This window comes from Bombyx mandarina, chromosome 09 (assembly GCF_030267445.1).
Source record: "Bombyx mandarina strain Sakado chromosome 09, ASM3026744v2".
Taxonomy (NCBI): domain Eukaryota; kingdom Metazoa; phylum Arthropoda; class Insecta; order Lepidoptera; family Bombycidae; genus Bombyx; species Bombyx mandarina.
This window is the reverse complement of record NC_143216.1, coordinates 1,410,081-1,430,959: the sequence shown is the minus strand read 5'-3', so window position 1 is coordinate 1,430,959 and position 20,879 is coordinate 1,410,081. Positions and strand designations below refer to the sequence as shown.

The following is a 20,879-nucleotide window of genomic DNA, read 5'->3' as shown; positions in this document are numbered from 1 at the left end:
AATCAGAAAGAAAACTAATGTTAATAATATTTGTATTCTATGGCATGAAGCCTATTCTGGACGAGATGCTCATGACATTGTTAATGCAATTGCAGCAATGATCGAAAAAGAAAGAGATTTGAATCATTTGATATTGTGATGTGATAATTGCACAGCTCAAAATAAAAATTGGATCCTCTTTACATCACTTGTTACTATAATAATCTCTGAGTTTTTCAATTTAGAAAGTTTGACTTTGTAATACCTACCTAAGTAAAGATCACACACGTATGTTAGCTGATGGAGTTCATGGCAATATGGAGAGGCAGATTAAAAACAAAAGATGCTGTGTACGATTTTGAAGATTATAAGAATGTAATTTTGGGTTGCAGATCGCATATTAAAGTTATCGAATTCCAAAAATCGTATGAGTGGGTAAAAAAGAAACGCATACTGCGACGCAATGATGACCTTGTTCCCATTAATAATTTGTTGCTTAGTTCTTTGGTTGAAGTAATATTTGTAAATGGGTGCCGTAATATGTTTTATAGGAATGATTTTGAATCTCCGTATTCCGAGTTGGATTTTCTTATTAAAAAACACGATCCCTTGATCATGCCAACCTTAAAAAATATTCCAAGAGGCATTAACGAAAGTAAAAAGGAAGGCATAGTAACAACTTTATTTAGCTTATGCCAATGAACAGAAGTTTTGGAGAAGAAGTTTTGGCAAAGTGTACCGATTAAAAATAATCCAGTTAACTTAGTTTCTAGTGGACAATTATTAATAACCGAATAATTTATTTTTATTTGACTGTTTTCAAATATTTTGAGTGATTATTTTTTGATTTTTTACTGTGAACAAATAGTGTTTGGTTTCCGATTATGTGTTTTTTTTTCTTTTTCATTAAAAATGCTTATTTCTGCCCATATTTATGTTGTTTTATTCTGTTTTTTCTTACTATGTTTATAAAATTGCATTTAGTTCCAACTCAGTAAATTCAGACTTAAATGAAAACAAAGCAAGTGATCTTACAAAGTCTATTAATTTGCGTTTATCCCCACTCATTATATTTTAGAACTAGATGAAAACAAAGCAAGTGATCTTACTAGGTTTTGAAATTGTCACACTCAAAAAGTTTGATCTAAGAGAACAATCTTTTTATTAGTAACTGCTCCTCTACGTACATCTTTTGTGATAGACGCATGAAATCTACTTTTTTATAAAGCCTGTTATGTACCTCAAATTTTGCAATCACTCTCAAGAAGGTACGACTAATATTATTGAAACGGCACGCTGTCAAATATATGAAATTGTTTTTCGGCTCTCCTGTAAAATTTAGTTTTATGCAGATACTGGGTTTTGATATTTCACAGCCGATTTGGCGCGCTAAACATGGCGGATTTTCGGCCTCATTAGACGGAGACAGAGACATTTACGTATATTCATGTTTCATTTTATGTACGCACTGAAATACTGTTATATTGTTTTCTTGCGAGTTAAAGTGCTGAGTAAGAACGAGATAGATATATGTTTATGTGTGTGCCTTCAAAATGGGTGCTATTTATATAAGCAATTGTACGTATAGAACAATATGTCGTGTCCCTACTATATAGGTCTATGGCTTTGACAGATCGAGGTCGTTGACGCGCACCTAACTAAAACTTCGTATAATTTGCGATAATTAACATATTCGATACATACCTATGTAATTCTGTAGCTGTAGTGTTATTACTTATTAGTCATTTCTTATTGGAAGAACATACCACTTCTCTAATTCTAGTAAATTCTGGTTTCCACTCATAAAAACGGGTCCCCGTACTCACAAGAGGTCCTACCACTAGTAATAAATACCCATCAAAACATGCTTTGCGGTAGAAAGATAAATAATTCATATCACATGAGGAGAGCATGTTTACGTTTAAGTCCTATAGTACATACCAATACAGTAACTAGTAATAATGTTGTAGCAACCCAACCTTTTTTGGTGGCGCTTATGAGATTATTAGCAAAGTCCGGCCTGACTGTGTCTTTGAGCTCACTCACTCGGCCCGATGAAGCATTTGGACCAACAGCAATTATTCGTAAAAAATTGATTAAATTAGTGATACTTCGTAGAATTCACGCTGTCGTCGTGTCTATAGTTACAATAAAGCCGCTTTCAGACTACGCTATAATATAATAGCTTAAAGTATATAGCTCATAGCACAACAATATTGCACACCATACATTGTTATGGACACATTCACACTGTACTGTACTATATATTATTGGCTAAGTATAGGTTACTATACTATATGGCAATATAGTATAGCATAGTCTGAAAGCAGCTAAGCACTTGTCACCTGCTGGGCTATGAATTTATTGGTCTTTTGGTAGGTAGCTACAGAAGAGTAGGTAGCAAAAAAACTGAGAGTACTAAATAAATATTCTACCAACATTAAAACAGCTGTCACAAGAAGAAAATATATTTTAATCATTTTTGCAGTATTTACTATTATGCATAATTTTGCTTTATTTATTAAATAAATACGCAACATATTTACATTTTTAATTCTTGTAACAAAAAGATTTATTCTCAAAAAAATACCAACTTCTATTATATAGCATTACAATAATATACAGTTATTCAATTAATATGGTATTATATTTATTAAACAAATATAAATAAACAAATATTCTTTTTGTTTCAACCAACTATAATGGACATATTATGTACACAGTAAGCTTACTTTGGAACTACAGGTAGTATCATACAATTTAAATGTCTTATAATTATATTTATTTTGCACTTGAAACAGTACACATTTTTATTATTCGCATTTGACTTTCACATTAGTTATCTGCTACTGTTCATCTGATTGACATTGTTTACAGCGACACTTTTCCTACAGTTAACTGTGGAAGAAACCTCTATCTAGCAAATACTAGATGGGCCATGGCTATAGGGGCTTTAAAAATTATATATTTGTGGCAACATTAATCTTAGGTATACCTTCAAACTCGATCCAAAAAACAATATAAAGCTTAATCACTAGACATCTTATTTCGATAAAGACTTAGATATTTCGTAAATTATCACAAAAAAACCTAAACTAAGTAAAGTTGAGCGATTATTTTCCTTTAATCTTAAATCATCTTTTGTATTTCTTCATAACTAAAAACGACAGGTATTTAGATCCTTATTTCTAATAATAAGTCACCGAGAAAAATGCTTTAAATGGTAAGCCGGTTATTGGAGGCCGTGGGCATCACTGCGTGAACACCGGCGTCCACCTTGAGACAACGTATATTGGTATGTCAATAACATCTGTCCTAACTCTTCTGTTGGACCAATGAATACTTCGCGGCAGAATCACAGTGAAGAAACACAAGACGGTGGTAGCTGCCCAGGGCGACAACTAGTCCTACCACCAATAAACGGTACATATGAATTTATTCTCTGTATTATTTATATTCATTTATCATTTATTCGTTTCTTTCATTCATCTCTTTATTCATTTATTATTTACATATTTATTTATTCTTTTTACTTCAACACTATAAATCAGCGGTCGGGAAACCGGGGTAAATTACCCCAAATGGGGTAAAATGAAAATTTGGGGGGTAAAAATGAAACTTTTGTGAGTAAAAAGTATATATGAAGTGAAACTTCTTTAGAATCGTTAAATTTTTTTTTTCTTTTCAAAATTATCATGGGGGCTATAGTATGAAAGATGGTAAAAAGAAGCATTTCGTTTTTTTTTGTTCGTCGCCACGGGTAATATCAACTTACACAAAAATATTTTGGGGTAATCAATAAAAAAAGTTCCCCGACCGCTGCTATAATAAACAAATACATTACAAATTTCCAACTACTGAAGTGATGTGCAAATGCATTCTGACACCGGTCTGCAACTGTCCCAAGGAGCATGTTTATATCTTACCTTATATTATTAAAAATAATAATTTAAATCACATACTTAAACTTTTTTTCACAAGTTCGTGAACAGCCAACTTGATACAATTTTCTGACTCGGTGGTGCAGTAGTTAGCCACCATAATTGTATAATTGTGGGCTGAGGGTCGCGGGTTCGATTCCCACATTCGCCAAACATTCCTGTGATGAACTAGATTGTTCGCACTTTGTCTGGGTTTTTAATATCTATATGTGTATATGATCACCGTGTGTGTGACTTGTCCCTCGTCTAATTGTGACACAAAACAATTATCAGTTTTATTACCTACATCACAAAGAACAGTTTGTGTTTACGTATGACCTCCAGCGGAGGGCGTCTAGCAACTGTACAACGAAAACTCCCGTCTCAGTCATTCGGTCCTCAGCCTCAGAGGGTCGAGGCAGGGCAGGTCGCCGGCTCGGTCGCACTCCACTTGGTGGAACACCTTCAGTTGCACCTCCTTGACTTTGTTCAGCGGACCGAAGTTTTGTTTGTTGGGTTTGTTCTTGACAGCGATGGCGGTGACCGGCACCAGCTGCTTGCGCCCGATGTTGTCGGTCGGCTGCTGCCCTTCGGCGGCTTCCAAGGCAGTCTCCACGTCGATCAGGGTGTGATTCTTGCACTGCAGCAGCGCCGCGAGCTGCGCGCGTGCAACAGAGAGAGAGGGGTTTGCGTAAGGGCGCAGAGCGTGGCGTGGCGTGGCGGGGCGGGGCGGGGCGGGGCGGACAGTACGTACGTGCAGGATGCGGCGCAGGTGCGGCAGCGCGTCGGGCGGCGGGCGCGGCAGGGCGGCGGCGAGCGCGGCGGCGGCGGGCGGCAGGTGCGCGCGCAGCACGGCCAGCGCGGCCAGGGAGCGCGACACGTCGCCGCCCTCCGCCACGCCCTCCGACTCGGAGCCCGAGCTCACGGCCTCGCTGCCCACCACCTCGATGTTCCAGGTCTCTCTCCTCTCCCTCGTCGGCTCCGCGGGGTGGCTGCATCAAAACTTTTGTCTGAGGTGGAGAGTTTAAAGAGCACGCCTGAGTACTTTGCCCTAGCCATGTTAGTTTTCAGAAATTGGAAGTCCTCAGCGAGGCAAGACAGTATAATGCTCGAACAGCCTTCAGTGCGCACAGTTCGGCGCGGCCCGGGGCCCCCGTGTTGAGTCCTGACCGCCAATTATCAACTCTGTCCGTCTCGCTCCATACAGAAGAAGGCCAATCCAATGAACAACAGCTTCGATCTGGCCGTACGTTTGGAGTCCCTCCTGGTTTCCTTGTTTAGCACCCCCCATCTGCCTTTACAATTGCAAGAGCTCACCTGTCGGCGGCGCGCGGCGGCGGCGGGGGCGGCGGGGGCGGCGGGCGCGGGTGCTCCAGGGGGCGCCACAGATGCAGCGCGAGCGCGCACACGTGCGCCGCGCTGGCGTGCGAGGGCCGCATGAGGGCGGACAGCACCGCGCCCGGGTCGTTGTCCAGCACTGCAACACAACGCTCATACTCAACAACACTCATAGTTGCAAAGTGCACAATATGGTCATTGTGAATTAAAAAAGGCATGGTCCACTTGGTGTAGCTTTTTTTTCTTCCTACCTAGCTGAGATCCTTGAGAGGCTACTTCAGCGGAACCTTAACTAGTAGGTGAGCTCACTGGGCTCAAACCTGACAACGTGTTCGACGAGGATGGAGATCAGCCCCCATTTTGCGAGTACCGTCGAATATTATATATAGTGCGATGCTAGGCCGTACTCAGCGCAGGACCGCACTCAGTACGTGTCACTCAGTCACATGTATTACATATATACAGATTACAGACAAGGTATTTAGGCATCTGTTCAATTGTTATAATTTTTCTGTATGTACCTGTTTTGAATTGCAATCCAGATTGTTATATTAAATATTTAAACTTATAAATTCTATAGCTGTAATTTGTTTTGTGCATCAACAATGGAAAAAATGCAAAGGGCACGATATGGTCATTGTGAATATAAAAGGGATGGTCCACTTGGTGTAGCGGTGACATTTGTTGAGGCATGAGGTCGAGCCGGAACACGCGGCTACTTTGCGGCCGAGCTGGACACGGGGCGGCCTCTGCTGCGACTACATCCTTCATCACACACACGGTCGCTGGAGACGAGCGAACCGGCCGCCTTATTCTCTAAACTACAGCGATAGAGATGACTACCGATTACAAATTCTCAGAAACGCTTTAAGCTAATTATCTTAAGGAAGAAATCGCGCAATCGATTTTAAACAAAAACATTAGATGAAAATAATTCGTTGGCTGTGCGGCCCGTGCCTGTGAGCCGACAGACACAACTCGCTGGACACACATTGTCTAGATCCTCATTTCCCAGAAAGCGCTTGTGACTTTTGTGCGTCTTTCATCAATTCTAGCATAATTTTCCAATTAGCTTAATTTAGTACTGAACGTTTTTTGAGTGTTTAGACTCTAATATGCAAGTTATATAAACCTTTAGTATCTCCAAAAAAGCTGTTCGAAGTTAACCGGTTTTTTCTTTTAAATTACCGAGTTACTAAAAATTTTTGAAGTGAAAACTTCTTTAGAATCGTTGTGATTTCAAACCGGATGCAACGGAAAAAACGACAGGTAAGAGACACAAATACAAAAATGTGTAGGATGAAGCCAGCAAGGAATGAGACAGAAATATACATACTATTTAATACAGCGCCATCTGTGAGATTTTTTAATACTAACGTGTGTATGAAAGCTCTTGTAGTGAATCTTAATTTAGGATTATACGTGAAATTAAAATATCAATTCACAGAGGGCGCTACCTTACAATTATTTACTAATGACAAAATTTTATATATACTTAAGACCTTTAGGATAATTGTATTTTAATTTTGGAAGGTTTCACTTCTACCACGTGTGAATTGCACACATTATGTTTTTTTTTTCATAATTTTCTTATATCGTTTGATAACATTACAACATTTTAAAACGAACATCCCTTTGGAAAGTCATTTAGAGATAATTCGAAAGTAAATAGTTATAGTGGTACTCACGGGAGGCGCGCGCGGCGAGCAGCGCGGCCACCACCACGTAGTGCAGCCGTGGCAGCGCCGGCCCCTGCGCGAACAGGAAGCCCCACAGCGGCGCCAGCTGCGCGCGCGGGAACTCGCGCCCGAACAGCAGCCGGAGCCAGCGGCTGCGCACCCGACCAGCTCACGGAACCAAACGTGACGCGCGACATGCGATACGCGTCACGCTATATGCGACGCGCGCGACGCTACATGCGACACGCGATACGCGTCACACTACACGCTACACGCGTCATGCGACACGCGACGCGTGAATTGGACTATTTGGCGGGAACGCGAGGAGCCGACTAGGACGAATCGTTTTACAGTGCAACCTTAATATCGTCGCTGTCAAATTAAAATCTGCTATGTGCAAAAACTCTATTTTGGATTTAACGAGTAAAAACAATTTCGTATAAAATTTTATATGAAGGTGAATTTTTTAGAACTATATCAAATAGAAGCTATAGATAAATATTGAAGCTATAGACACATAACATTTTTTTTATACGGTAGATAGGGCTGTGAACTATACGAAAAGGTCAAAAAGTAAAAATCTCAAAAAGTGCACATAGCAGATTTTGGTTTGACAATATAACGACGTCCTAGATTTAACAAATTCTTCGTTATCCCCTTGAATTGTCCCTAAGAGTCAATGTAAAATGTACCTTTACATTACGAAGGTTTCATGCAAACAATGACGAATTTTCAATTATCAAAAAAAGTGTAGATTCCTCTAATTAACGCATTTGTCAACCCAAAACTTTTATATAACATTCCCACCAATATGACCCTTAATCCCATAGTATAAGAATCAGTCTCGACAGGTTTGAGAAAATTTGTTACCTACCTAAGTTTTTTTAAATAGAAAATACGTACAGTAATTTGATAAAAATATGTTATCATTTATTTGTAGGATTTGTTTGCTATAACAAGAGAGTACGTAAATACGCTTTTTTTACCTCGCTATAACAAATGGTAAACCAATCTAACCTTAATACAAACCTCAGTTTACCGAATTACTTGATATAACGAATATCAACTTGTCCCTTCCGATTTGTTATGTCGAGGTTGCACTGTATTTTGTTCATTTAATGTTTCTTCAGGTTCAAATGTGAAATAACATTGGTTTATTAACTGTTTGGCATCTGTGAAAGCGCACAAACGCAACCGCTAGACGTGGCTCCTCGGGTTCCATCAAAAAGTCTGACCGAAAAATCTCAGTAAATAACCATTATTTTACTGAGACTCCTATTTCGTCCCGTCTCACATTAATCAATTTAATCGTATTTCGCCTCATACAATTTATAATGTCATAACAGAATGTAGTTTAAGAAGAAAATATAACACTTGGAACACTTGGCTTAAAGGTCTTGTTTCCAGGCCATAAAAAAAAAAAGCATGAGTTAGCACAATGCTCACGTATCGACAAGTAACACCTCAGTCGTTTGCGACCAACGACGTCTGCAATAATAAAGCGTAAAAGTAGTTTTAATTATTACGGTATCATCACAAATCTTCTAAGTGAGCAACAGCTTGGCTGCTTCCTTGTTATTGTCAATGTCAATGAGCGACGCCGTCCACTGTACCGCGAGACCGTAAGACGGTCGGTGTCAGTGATCTGTATTATTTGATTTGCGTATTAAATTGACGCAAAAACAATAAACGATCTGGATACCATCCTTATGAATAGCTTATTTACGCCACCTTCTAACTAACGGCCGGATAGACTGACATTGTCATGTTAATAACGGTCCTCACATTCCGAAGAGCTCCAAGGAAATGTTGAAGTTGGTCAGGTGCGTGGCGAGCTCGGGGTCCAGCGGGAACAAGTAGTCCTCCTTGACCTTCTCCAGGTATCTCACCACTTCGTTTGGATTCTGAAACATCTTACTGGTGGTAGGACCTCTTGTGAGTCCGCACAGGTAGGTACCACCGTCCCGCCTATTTCTGTCGTGAAGCAGTAATGCGTTTCGGTTTGAAGGGTGGGGCAGCCGTTGTAACTATACTGAGATCTTGGAACTTATATCTCAAGGTGGGTGGCGCATTTACGTCGTGGATGTCTATGGGCTCTAGTAACCACTGAACATCAGGTGGGCTGTGAGCTCGTCTACCCATCTAAGCAATAAAAAAAATAATTAAAAAAACATCCGGACGTACATCAACGATCTGAGCCCGGGTCCCGGACGAGGCGAGGAGGTGCTCAGACTTACGAGGTCCAGAGTGGCCCCGGGTCGGCCGAGAGGGTGCTGTCACCTCGTGGTGCACCCTCCGTTTGAACTTTTTTAATTATTACCCCAAAATATTTTTGTGTAAGTTAATATTACCACATGGCGCAGAACAAAAAAAAATGGAATCGCTTCTTTTTAGCATCTTTCATATTAAAAGTCTCGATGATAATTTAAAAAAAAAAAAAAAAAATATTTTTTCGTTTCGTTTCATTTCGTTTCGTCGAGTTTGAATAGTTCTAAAGAAGTTTCACTTCAATATATACTTTTTACTCACAAAAGTTTCATTTTTACCCACCAAAATTTCATTTTACCCCATTTGGGGTAATTTACCCCGGTTCCCCGACCGCTGGTTTAGAGTGTAGACTTACGTGGATCATCCTGGAAGACGGCATCCTACCGGAGGGCGAGGGCACGACGTCGCCCGTCACGTAAAACCTCTCCAGTCCCTGCATCACGGTGCTGAACAGCATGCTGCAACAACACGCGACCGACGTTAATCACAACGCAACGTGATCTCGTGCTACAGACGGCGTTAGTGTAGTCGTAGCCATTGTGGGTCTGTCTGAATCGCGCTAACGATATTTTCAAGATAAACTCGACCTGCCCTTGGTTTTTTTAATTTTTTTGCCAGTAGAAATCATCGTCGTCCGTACATATCGACGATTACAAATCAAGTCGACTTTAGCGATTCTACTTTCATCTATAGTCATCGCTTAGCTCCAGACAGGCCGTGAGTTCGTTCTAGCTGAGTAAAAAACACAACGCGAATACACTTACTAGCTGTCGTGCTCCAAATAATCTTCGTCGAGTATAATTTTTAATTTGTCACTGAAACAAAAATAGAAAAACACTGCGTTATATAAACATAGTTAAAGTGGGGACTTCCCCGATTCGCGCCATCTGTTGACGCTCCAAGCGTAACTAAACGTACCTCAATAATAATAAAAAATGCGATAAATAATTAAAACGCAATGTCGCCGCCAAAAGTTTAATTTACGAATTTAAATTCATTAATCCAGTTAAAATACTCTTTAGTGTTGATAATCGAAATTAGATCAAGGAGTTTTCGAAACGAATCGACGAACTTATCATCTTCTCACTCTCATATCTATACTAATATTATAAAGAGGAAAGATTTGTTTGTTTATTTGTATTGAATAGGCTCCGAAACTACTGAACCGATTTGAAAAATTCTTTCACTGTTTGGAAGCTACACTATTCTTGAGTGACATAGGCTATAATTTTGTTTGAAAAAAATTAGGGATCCTTACTAAAACTCCAATAATGTAACCCAAGATGTAAAAAAAATCCCTAAAATATTCTTTACATCGCGTGCCCTGCGAAAACTATTGATGATAGAATAAAATAATGTACTACGACTTTGTAGAACACATTATTATTTACAAAAAGTGTCAGGACAGCATATGTCGAACTATTATAGTTATGTCACGATAAGTGTTCTTTTATTAAAAAAAATAAAAGTACTTTAAATTTTGTTGAAATTTTTGTTAAAAACCCGAGCGGAGCCGGAGCGGGCCGCTTATCAAACATAAAACTGTTAAATGAATTCAAAATTATCTGGTTGTTATTTAACCTGCGCTGTTGAACACTTCTCTCCCCACTGTGATGCCGTGACACAAACGAGGTCTGGACCTCAAGCCACAGCAAGCGAGTCCAGTCCTCGGAGCGGTACCCACCTGATGGCCCGGGGCGCGAACTTCCTGTCCAAATACAGCTCGAAGAGTAGCGGAGCCAGTATCTCGTGCATGCCCTGTCTGTAGCCCACGTGCGAGTGCGAACGCGCCCAATAGAAGAGGACTCGGACCTGAAATGATATAAAATATATGTTAATTCATATAATACTAGCGGTCCCCCGGTAGTCGAAATTCGACTACAATTAATTGAAATTATAACTTTACTAGCTGTACCCGTCCGCTTCGCTGGGCATTTAAAATTAACATTATTATTTCTCACCCCCACAAAGAATCTCATCATTAACGCCCCCGTAACTGTTTTAGGGAGTCCAACACTCATATAAATATTAGCCTATCCATTAAATACATGTATTTTCTACATGGATACCAAGTTTCAAGTCAATTGGATGCATGGTTCAGTAGTTATAACGGAACATCCGTAAAAACCATTGTAGATTTATATATTAGTATAGATTATGATTCTATTGTCAAAGACTATTTACTATACTTGTATTATCACAAATTTCGCCAAGACTACGCTTTAGACAAATATAAAAACAAACAATATTTAATCTATTCTCTATTTGACCACAGACAGTTTGACGATGAACAAGTAGTCAAATACATGGTATTGTGTGTAATGTTTTTTTATTGATGTAATGTATTTTTTATGAATAATTAAAAAAATGTTAACATTCTGCACTCCTTCTCCATATTCTCTATAAGTTCTCTAAAATTTCATACTCCTCCGTCAGCGAAATTTTCGTAAAAAGAGGTGTAAAGTTTTTGCTTCACGTATTAATTTAAAGATATATCAATTGATAATATATATGTAAATTGATATTATATTTGTAAATAAATAAAATATATGTATTTTGACAAAAAATATTATTATATAGTTTAATAAAATATGTATAGTCTGAAAACTAATAGAAAATAACGCTTTAATAGTAAACCGAACTAAAAAAAAAACCATGGCTCTTAATCCTATCTGTTCTGGTCTGGATATTAAGGCAAATTAATAAAATTATTGTCACTGTCATCGTCGATGAGATTCGGTGACTAGCTCTTTTCTATTTTATACGCCATTTTTATATACACAAATATTATCAGAAGGTGTCAATAAAAATGCATGGTACACAAACAAAAAAACAAATAAAATGCCGCGGATAAGTGCACAAAGGATGAGAACCGCAGCTGATCTCCGTGAAACATAGGATCCAAGTTATTTGCATTAAATTTGTGGGTACCATCACCACTATCCAACCAGCTTCTGCCGCGAAGTGTTTGTGAATAGACTCAGACTCGTTCAGCATTTTAGTTTTCATTGCTCAGTGCGCTTAGTGCGAATTTTTTAACGTTCTCGATAGCGTATAAGTTAAATCAAAATTGTATGGAGTTGGAATGTTAGCCTTACTCTGACCGGGTTCTGACCCCGGACGGAGATCGGACGTCTGGATTTTTAATTATTAGTTGAATTATGGATGAATGAATGGTAAATTATATAATATTATAACTATGCACTGCACTAAAATTCGCATGTCAAATAATGACAAAGCATACACGCTGCTTTTAATTTATGTAATAACTCATTTTCACTATGCTTGGCGAATAAATGATTTCTTTCTTTCTTTCTTTCTTTCTTTCTGGTGTAAGAGTGCGGGGGAGTCGTTTAGTGCGGTAGGGCCCTAAAATTCCTTGGCCCCGTATTGACGATCTGCAAGGTGTTGGGGCAGCCAACACCTTGCAGATCGTCAATACCCCGCGCGCCCCCTAAGCGCGGCGACCTCGTAGGAGGATCGGCCCCCGGCCCGAAAAAAAACCGCTGCCACTAGGGGACGCTGTTCCAACCGCATACTTTCAGTTACTTTTACGCTATCGAGAACGTTAAAAAACTCACACAAAGCACACTGAAGAATGAACGGCTTTTAATCGACGAGCTATCGCGCGCTTGTGAAGCAGTTTATGTGACGCAACCACGTATTCAATTATCGCTTTTATCAAACAGAGACTAAATAATATTTAATTTACCATCAGATCCTGAACGTCTTTCTCCCTAAAGTAAAGTTCATCAGGAAACGTCCTCACGACGTCTTGGAGTATCACAGTTTTGAGTTCGTTGTCGCAAAAGTGCTGTCGCCAAGCGCTCTGTCGGGTGATACAACTAATTTTACACTAGACGCTTCCGGCTCGACAATATCGCGAGCGTTTTCACGAGAAGTCGCTTGTTCTAAAACGGCTTTAAATGAATTTGTTATTGTCTATCTGGTTCTGATCGAATGAACGGCCTGACTGTACTTTCCTTGTATAATTTCAAGGCCGTCATCGCCACTTTTACTGGTGGTAGGACCTCTTGTGAGTCCACACGCGTAGGTATCACCACTCCGCTTATTTCTGCAGTGAAGCGGTATTGCGTTTCGGTTTGAAAGGTGGGGCAGCCGTTGTAACTATACTGGGACCTTAGAACTCATATCTCAAGGTGGGTGGCGGCATTTACGTTGTAGATGTCTATGGGCTCCAGTAACCACTTAACATCAGGTGTGATGTGAGCTCGTTCACCTATCTAAGCAATAAAAAAAGTCATATCTCAAGGTGGGTGGCGGCATTTACGTTTAATCACTTAACACCAGGTGCGCTGTGAGGTCGTCCACCAATCTGTGCAATAAAAAAAAAGAACAGTCGAACCAAGTCATTATTGCTCCGTCGCAGAAATAATTGGGGTCGCGTTCCTACCCGTGCGGGCTCACAAGACGATCTACTACCAGTATTTACGTAAATTATAATTTATGTCGGTTTGATTTTTATTACAGGATGTTATTCCTTCAATTTGGAAGTAATTCGTGAACATTTATTAAGTACTTATTTCATTAGAAAAAATGGTACCCGCCTGCGGGATTCGAACACGGGCCCTGTCGCATCGCTCGATACGAGTGTACCGGGCGTCCTATCCTTTAGGCCACGACAACTTCTACCTTTCTAATCTTCGTGTGGGTCAGCATTGAACACCAAGCAGAATAACAACAAGGCTTTATGGAGATGCAGAATATAATTAAGCCAAACATTATACCTTATCGTTCTGAGAGAGTGGGTCATCCCCAATCACGGCTCTCGGATCCATCGATAATTTCACTTTCAAGTCATCGTAGAAGTTCCTATGGCACTTTAGGCTGAAAGCACAAATTGACATTTTATTTAGGTCTAATTTGGTCGGTAATTTGTTTTGTTTTCGTATGGAAACACGAGTAGACCCTTAACACTAGTATAATAGTCTAGTATAGTAGTAGTATTTAGTATACTTTAGTAAGAGGGCTGTTCCATTTTTTTAATCACAGTTTGACTTGGCAGTTGAAGTACACATGACACTGGTACCGTGCGCGCATATAATACACAATACAGAATATGATTCCCAGTGATTACGAAAAGGTTATAGAACGGCAGATTTATTTTTTATTGCACTTTATTTATCCCTAACCTATGCCGTTAAAAACGTTTTAAAGAAATGCTCAATAACTTTCCAATGAGCCAACTTAAAATGTACCTTCGACCAATTCTATTGATTTCAAACTCTTTGCTACACCACAATAGCTTTAGTTTGTTTCAGATAAATATAATACCGAGAAACGATGTCCGCATTCGGAGGTGGCAAAGCGTTCAGCATAATAGCCCAGGCCAGGCTCCGTGGACGCAGGAGTCGATGCTCAATAGCCGCTTTCTGAAGCTCCTCCAAACACCACAGCGGCTGTTCCAGGCTGGTGGAAGTATGTTATTGAGAAATCATTATTCATACTAATAATACAGATGTGAGAGTGTCTGTTTATTCTTCTTTTACATCTAAACGAAGCAACGGATTGAATGATATATATTTTTTACGTGACAACGTCTTATAATTCGATGGAGCTGACTGCACGCACGAAAATACATTACTAATGAGGCGTTCCATTTAAGGCTTGAAGTGCAAGCGAGAGCGCGCAACGAGCGACAAAGAGGCACAATCGGCCTCCGCGTTCGACAGCGTTCGACATGTCTCTCTCCTACTTGAGTGAGCGATGCATCCGCGTGGACAGCTGCTATACAGTAATAAATTTACATGTTTTCGTCAACTATGAAGTTCAGTGAAAAGTGGTGTCAATTGTTTATAGCAACGATAATTGCGATAATTGAAAAATTAAACCATTCCATCAGTATTTTCTTATGACATTGTCACGTTCAACTATCGTCAGTAAACCGACTTTACAGACAACTGATTTTTTTCTTTTTTTTTCTTTTTTAATATTGATGTATGTGTCCCTAGCATTTCTGATGCCCATGAGCGTCAGTAACCAGTTATGATTATGTGGGCTGTGTGTTTGTCTGTCTACAAATGCTATTCAGAGTTCAGTTCTATTGAATCTTTCCTTATTTCTTGAAGTTAAAAAGTAGCAATCACGCTGCAATGTGTCTGTTTGCTTTCTTTTACACAAGAGAAAATTTATAACAACTGGATATGTTTTACATATAATTGAGAAATAAATAGCAAAATCGCCAGAACATAAGTTTTGTAAATTTAAATCATTAAACTAACCTGCAGATTGTTACGCAAGCTAAGATTTCTGTATATTTAGGTAATACAAAGAAAAAAGTCAAGGTCATTCTATTTTTACTTGCAGATGAAATACAATTTAGAAAGGCTATTCACCCATATCTTTTCAATGTTATAATGTCATAATCAGTAGAATTAACACTTTTTTAATTTAATATTTTATAAATCAAAATCAAACGCATAACTGCTTCCTGGCAGGAATAGACAGAGTGGTGGTACTTACTGGCCTCATAAGACACTCTACCACCAGTGTTTAAGTTTTCTTCTTTTCATTAACAGATTTTAGTGCTAACTCCAATGAAAAGTTAAGCTTACAAGCCTTTTGCTGGTAGTTTGCTTTGAGTTTGAAGTCACACATTTATTACAACATAAGTTTCTACAACCAGAATGCATAAAAATATGATGGACAGAAAATCAGTACTCAAGATGTTATTGGAAGAGGTAGTTAGGTATTAAAATATAAGGATACAAATATGATGGACTGATGATAACTTAACTGAATCTACCCTTAAATCAAAACTAGCAATAAGTTATCCTGTCACTATGCTGCAGAGTGAGTATATTCTATAAATTACTCTATAAAATAGTCTATGTTCATATCAAAATATAAAAGAAATGTACTTTTGTGGTCCTTAGTCTTTATATTGTGCATCACGCATTGAATACAAAATATATTAGAAACATTGAATTGAATTGAACTTATATAAAAAAAAAACATGAATAGTAAACGACAATTTTTATCCTTGTAAAAATGTAGGTCAAAACTCTTTATGGTATAAGTATGAATCAGATTTTAAATGTATATCCATTGTTTAAAGTACTTTGGTAAGTAATAAGGTTTTAAATTCCTTATATTCTATTACTTAGACATGTTTCAGTCATAATAAAAATATTCCATACTTGAATTTATTACTGAATTGATACATACTTGTTTGAATTAAAAATAAGTCGAGTACTGATAATGAAAACTTACTCGAAATCAATCCCTTCCGTACCATTGTTTGGTAGACTAGGTGTTTTCGCTGAATTCAGGTCCTTTAAAGATAAAATATTCAATTTAATTTTATGCCAACGTTTTTTTTTGCTTATCTTTACTCCTTATAAAATTTCGAAGGTGCAATTCATTACCATGGTTTCTTTATTTAAAACTCGTTATCATTTTTAGAACGATTCACTTTTTAGAAAAACTAAATTTTGTACATAGTTCAATCTTTTCGTGAATAGATGCAAATTGTGTTCATAAAATCAGCTGCTTTAGTCAATAAACCCTCAATAAAAATACGCACACAAACAAAAAAAGCCAAACTAAACAATTTTAAACTTTATCCTGAAGTTTGGTCATCATAAACATGTCATTGTCTGTCAATGTCATATTAAGTAGGTTTCATACTTCAGTGGTCCAATCCAAAAGTATTATCTGTGCTGTTGCTAGAGCACCGTATGTCGTGGACGGGTACCTACCTTCATGGAGAGCAAAGTTTAGTGAATTGTTTGGTTTGTTAATGCGATGTTTGTGTTCAACATGTAATAGCAGTCGTTTATTAATGTTTTAGCATCTGTGACAGGGCAAAAATGAAACAAAATTGCAAAAGTGACTTCTCTTAAAAAAAAAATCATTGAAGTCTCAGTTTAAAAAAAACATCATTCTATGAGACTGTATTTCATACGACCTCATCTCGTTTCATTTAATTTCAATTTTCATCCTGTTGATTACATTCTTAAATAAATAAACTTCTCGGCACTGATTACAATGGCACCGATAGAAGCCAATCGCCTTATTAAAAAAAATTACAAGAATGTGTCGTAGCGATGAGCCCCATTCGGTAATACAGTGTATTAAATGAACCCATTAATTTCATGCACCGACCATTTTTCTAAAGTCCGTCTGTCTTTCAGTAAGGTCATAGTAAATTAAACAGCTTCTGGCATAGTCAGTATTGTCAGATTTTATAAATGTAAATTAATTAATGTTGTAAAACAATTAAAAAGTTTGCAAATCAGGTAAATGTAAAATACACCTTGCATGTTACCTTATAAAATACCTTGGAACCCAAATGCACATCGAAGTCGTCGAAATATGTGCATCGTGTTCCATTATTATTATTTGAACAGTGTCACCAATTACTCTTCCTACAATGTGGAAAGAAATATTAAGACAGTGTCGGAATGGGGCTAACGACATTTTCGATAAGTTTGCAATATAAAATTCAAGTTCCGAGTTCGAACCGTTATTATGTATATCACGTAAAAACGCGCTTAGTGTAGATCTCCCAAAAAAGAAACCCTCTTTACCTATTAGAAGTTACAACAATAATTAATATAATTGTTAATACAATTTACCTTGAAAGGAATTCAGCTTCGTACAGAAAGCGAGACCGTAGACAGTTGCTAGTTTAATTCTAAGTAGACTACGTGCATCCTGTGTGGACTAGAGCAATGTTGCCAATCTTTTCGAACGGTAAAACTGTTTTTCTTTTACATTACTTTACTGCTTGCGAAAAACTGTGTAGTTTACGATCCGATGTACAAAAAAAACAAAGTTATAAGTGTATAGTTTTACAAATATTACCTGATGTTCTACTTTGAATTCGAACAAAGTCAAATCAAAATCAATTACTACGATAGCACATTGATTCTTGTAGATTTTAGTTATATTTTAGCTAAAGTTGTACCGGATGGCTTTAAGGACCAATTTAGATGAGAAATGCATATGAAAACTGATGGGATTTGGAAAAAAGATTTAGATTTCTGTGAATGTGCAAGGCTGGCAACAGTCCGACTGATAGTTGACCCGATTTGGCCCCGTCCGCTCGTCACTTCGTATAGCAATCGCATTATTTTTCATGCGCATAGAAAATAAGTCGTAACAAAGTTTTATTAAGTCTGTGGATCTATATCTTTCTTTCTCGCTTTTGAGTTTTAAATGCATCGGACAAATGCTTTCTCGTTTTTATGATTCTTGAATTGGGAAACAATTCTCGTAATTTTGGAGGCAACTTCGTGTCAATGAAATTTAGTGACAGAACTTATGAATTGTGAATGTATAGCTTCAGCAGTGGCACAATGGTGTGCGCCTTCGTGATGTTCGTTTTAATATCGTTGAGCGGAATGAGATTCCAAGAAATGCTCCTCGTCAGATTTCGATGACCATAACAATAACTTACGGGAACGATGATCGCTAATCTGCCGTTGTTGTTCGCCAATGGCAATCCGATACCGCTTTCGAAGATCAGAGCCGGCGAGCTCGAGAGGTTTATAACATTTATGGTGACATGTTCCTGGGGTCACGATACAGCTAAGGATATTCGACAGCCTCCATGGTGGCCCAGCAACGTCGAGTTCACGCATCCCTTCGTGAGGCCTGCAGCTGTGCCCAACGATTGGGAGCTCAGGTTGAAAAATGTTGTCAAAAAATGCTATGAATACCACAAGAGTGCATTTCTGCTGGTCTTTTCAGCGCAACTGTCGCGATACCCCCGTAACCGTCTTTTGTACGTTGACAACAAGGATCACACAACATCCCTTTATTATATACCTAGTAACCGTCTATTGGTTACATTCAGAAATGAGAATATAAACTATGATAAGGATGTACAAATTGAAGACGAAGAACCTGTGGTGAGAGCTGCAGACATTTATTTGTGTGACAATTGTGATAGTCATTTTGATAATTTAAACAATTTACAAGTCCACGAGAGACTGTGTCATGGTGACAACTCTCCTGCTGGCACGAGTGGTGGTTTACCAGAGTTCTTAGCTGCATTGAAGTTAAAACAGGCTACAGATGTTCAATGCTCAGGGTCTGAACATATAGAATATGAAGCAAGACCTAAGAACACTAGGAACGCTGCAAATATTGACCGTGGGCCACCTTATCCCTTTTCATCATTAGCTTACATTAAAAATGCTAAAACATTAGTACAGAGAGATACAAGTTATTCAAGGGAGAGAATTGAACGATACTGTTGTACTTCCACTCCCCTTAGTAAAAATGTAGTTAGTAAAAATAAACATCAACAATTCCCTGTAAGATATAAGAGGCCTATAGATTATTGGCACAGAAAGCATGTGTTCCCCGACCAGAGAAATAAAGATATATTAGATCTTAAAGCTCAATTGTGTTTATTGAAATGCAGAGCCCTCACTGTTAATGTTGAAAGAATGTCTGAAGAAAAAATAGAAGACTATATTCAACAGTGCAAAAATAAATTGGAAAGTGAACTACAACAGAAACAAGAAAAAGATGTTATATTTGTGGACAATATAGACACTGATCAAGGAGAAGATGAAGAAACAAAGATTGCAGACCCGTTGAGAAGATCTGAAGTAGAATGTGAAGTGATTGACCTTTGTTCTGATGATGAGAGCAGTAGTAGTAATGAGAATTGTGACCCACGTGCAGGTGTGGCTTGTGTGATGAGAGGTGGAGCAATTTTGAGACGAGCAGCTGCATCGACACCACAAGCACTCCCTGCTGATCCATGTGGCGCCAGGCATCTCCCAGCAGTACTGCAACCTCACCCCAATCCTCAACCTATCATACTCATAGCCCATACATTTAATAATCTACAGACTATATCTTTAGAGTAATTTTTATTGAGTTATTGTAGGTATGTTGCTGATACTATTTATTATTCATAACATTTGTACATTTAAGTTTGTATACTAATTGAATTAATTCCACACCACTGACTAAGTTGAGTTGATTTGACTATGCTTACAGCAGTGATATTATTTTTAGTAAGAAAATGGTGGAACATCTTAACACAAGATGGCGTTTTGAAGCATGAATATAAAATGGCGGAAAACAAGATGGCGGCGTTTTGGTATGAAGCTTTGTATTTAAGTTATTGTCATACCTGTTTGAATTGATACTCAAAAATTTATACATAGCAGTTAACGTATTTTATGTATTTAATTTGTTTATTGTATAGCTCTAAGGACTAAAATAATGCTGAAAAATATTTTTCAAATAGTAAAATGTAATGATTTTGTATTTGTTCTTTATTTGTTTGAAAAGAAGATGTAAAAAAAGAACTAATAGTATAATATAACCTCAGGAATATCAGAAGCACAGTTCATGCATATAATTTATATGGGATATAAATTACATATATGCATGAACATTATGAAAGCAATATTGGGTTGCCAATTCTTATTTTAAAAAACCTAATAATAATAATAATAAAAAAAACTATGTTACTCATATGATGATGATCTATGAAGTTCAATGTGAGCTACTAGTCCAAAAGTGGGCTTAGTTAAAAAACGATATTACGTTTCTTTTTGTCATACTAGTATCAAAATCACTTAGGAACGTCCATAAACTCAGCAACTGGTATGTTATGATGTCAATTATAAGTATGAAATCTATGTTTCACATATAAAATCTATTTTTCTAGTTAAAAACTAGCGCACACAGTTTTTTATTATGC

General features: G+C 37.9%; 2 protein-coding genes across 2 annotated transcripts; one reads left to right on the top strand and one right to left on the bottom strand.

Moving 5' to 3' along the window:
* Positions 1-2,431: 2,431 nt before the first annotated feature.
* Positions 2,432-16,781, bottom strand: TBC1D5 (TBC1 domain family member 5). Its single transcript, XM_028180345.2, has 13 exons — positions 16,573-16,781; positions 16,418-16,479; positions 14,480-14,614; positions 13,933-14,032; positions 12,897-13,013; positions 10,869-10,996; positions 9,949-9,999; positions 9,540-9,642; positions 8,702-8,820; positions 6,926-7,068; positions 5,217-5,376; positions 4,654-4,891; positions 2,432-4,557 (listed from the first exon to the last, which is right to left on the bottom strand). Exons 1-13 carry the CDS (start codon positions 16,573-16,575, stop codon positions 4,288-4,290), a joined length of 1,629 nt encoding a protein of 542 aa, XP_028036146.2. The 5' UTR covers positions 16,576-16,781; the 3' UTR covers positions 2,432-4,287.
* A 1,425-nt stretch (positions 16,782-18,206) lies between these two features.
* ova (ovaries absent) lies at positions 18,207-20,648 on the top strand. The gene is made up of 2 exons (XM_028180349.2): positions 18,207-20,054; positions 20,186-20,648. The coding sequence occupies exon 1, from the start codon at positions 18,616-18,618 to the stop codon at positions 20,032-20,034; it is 1,419 nt and encodes a 472-aa protein (XP_028036150.2). The 5' UTR covers positions 18,207-18,615; the 3' UTR covers positions 20,035-20,054; positions 20,186-20,648.
* The last annotated feature ends 231 nt before the right edge of the window (positions 20,649-20,879 follow it).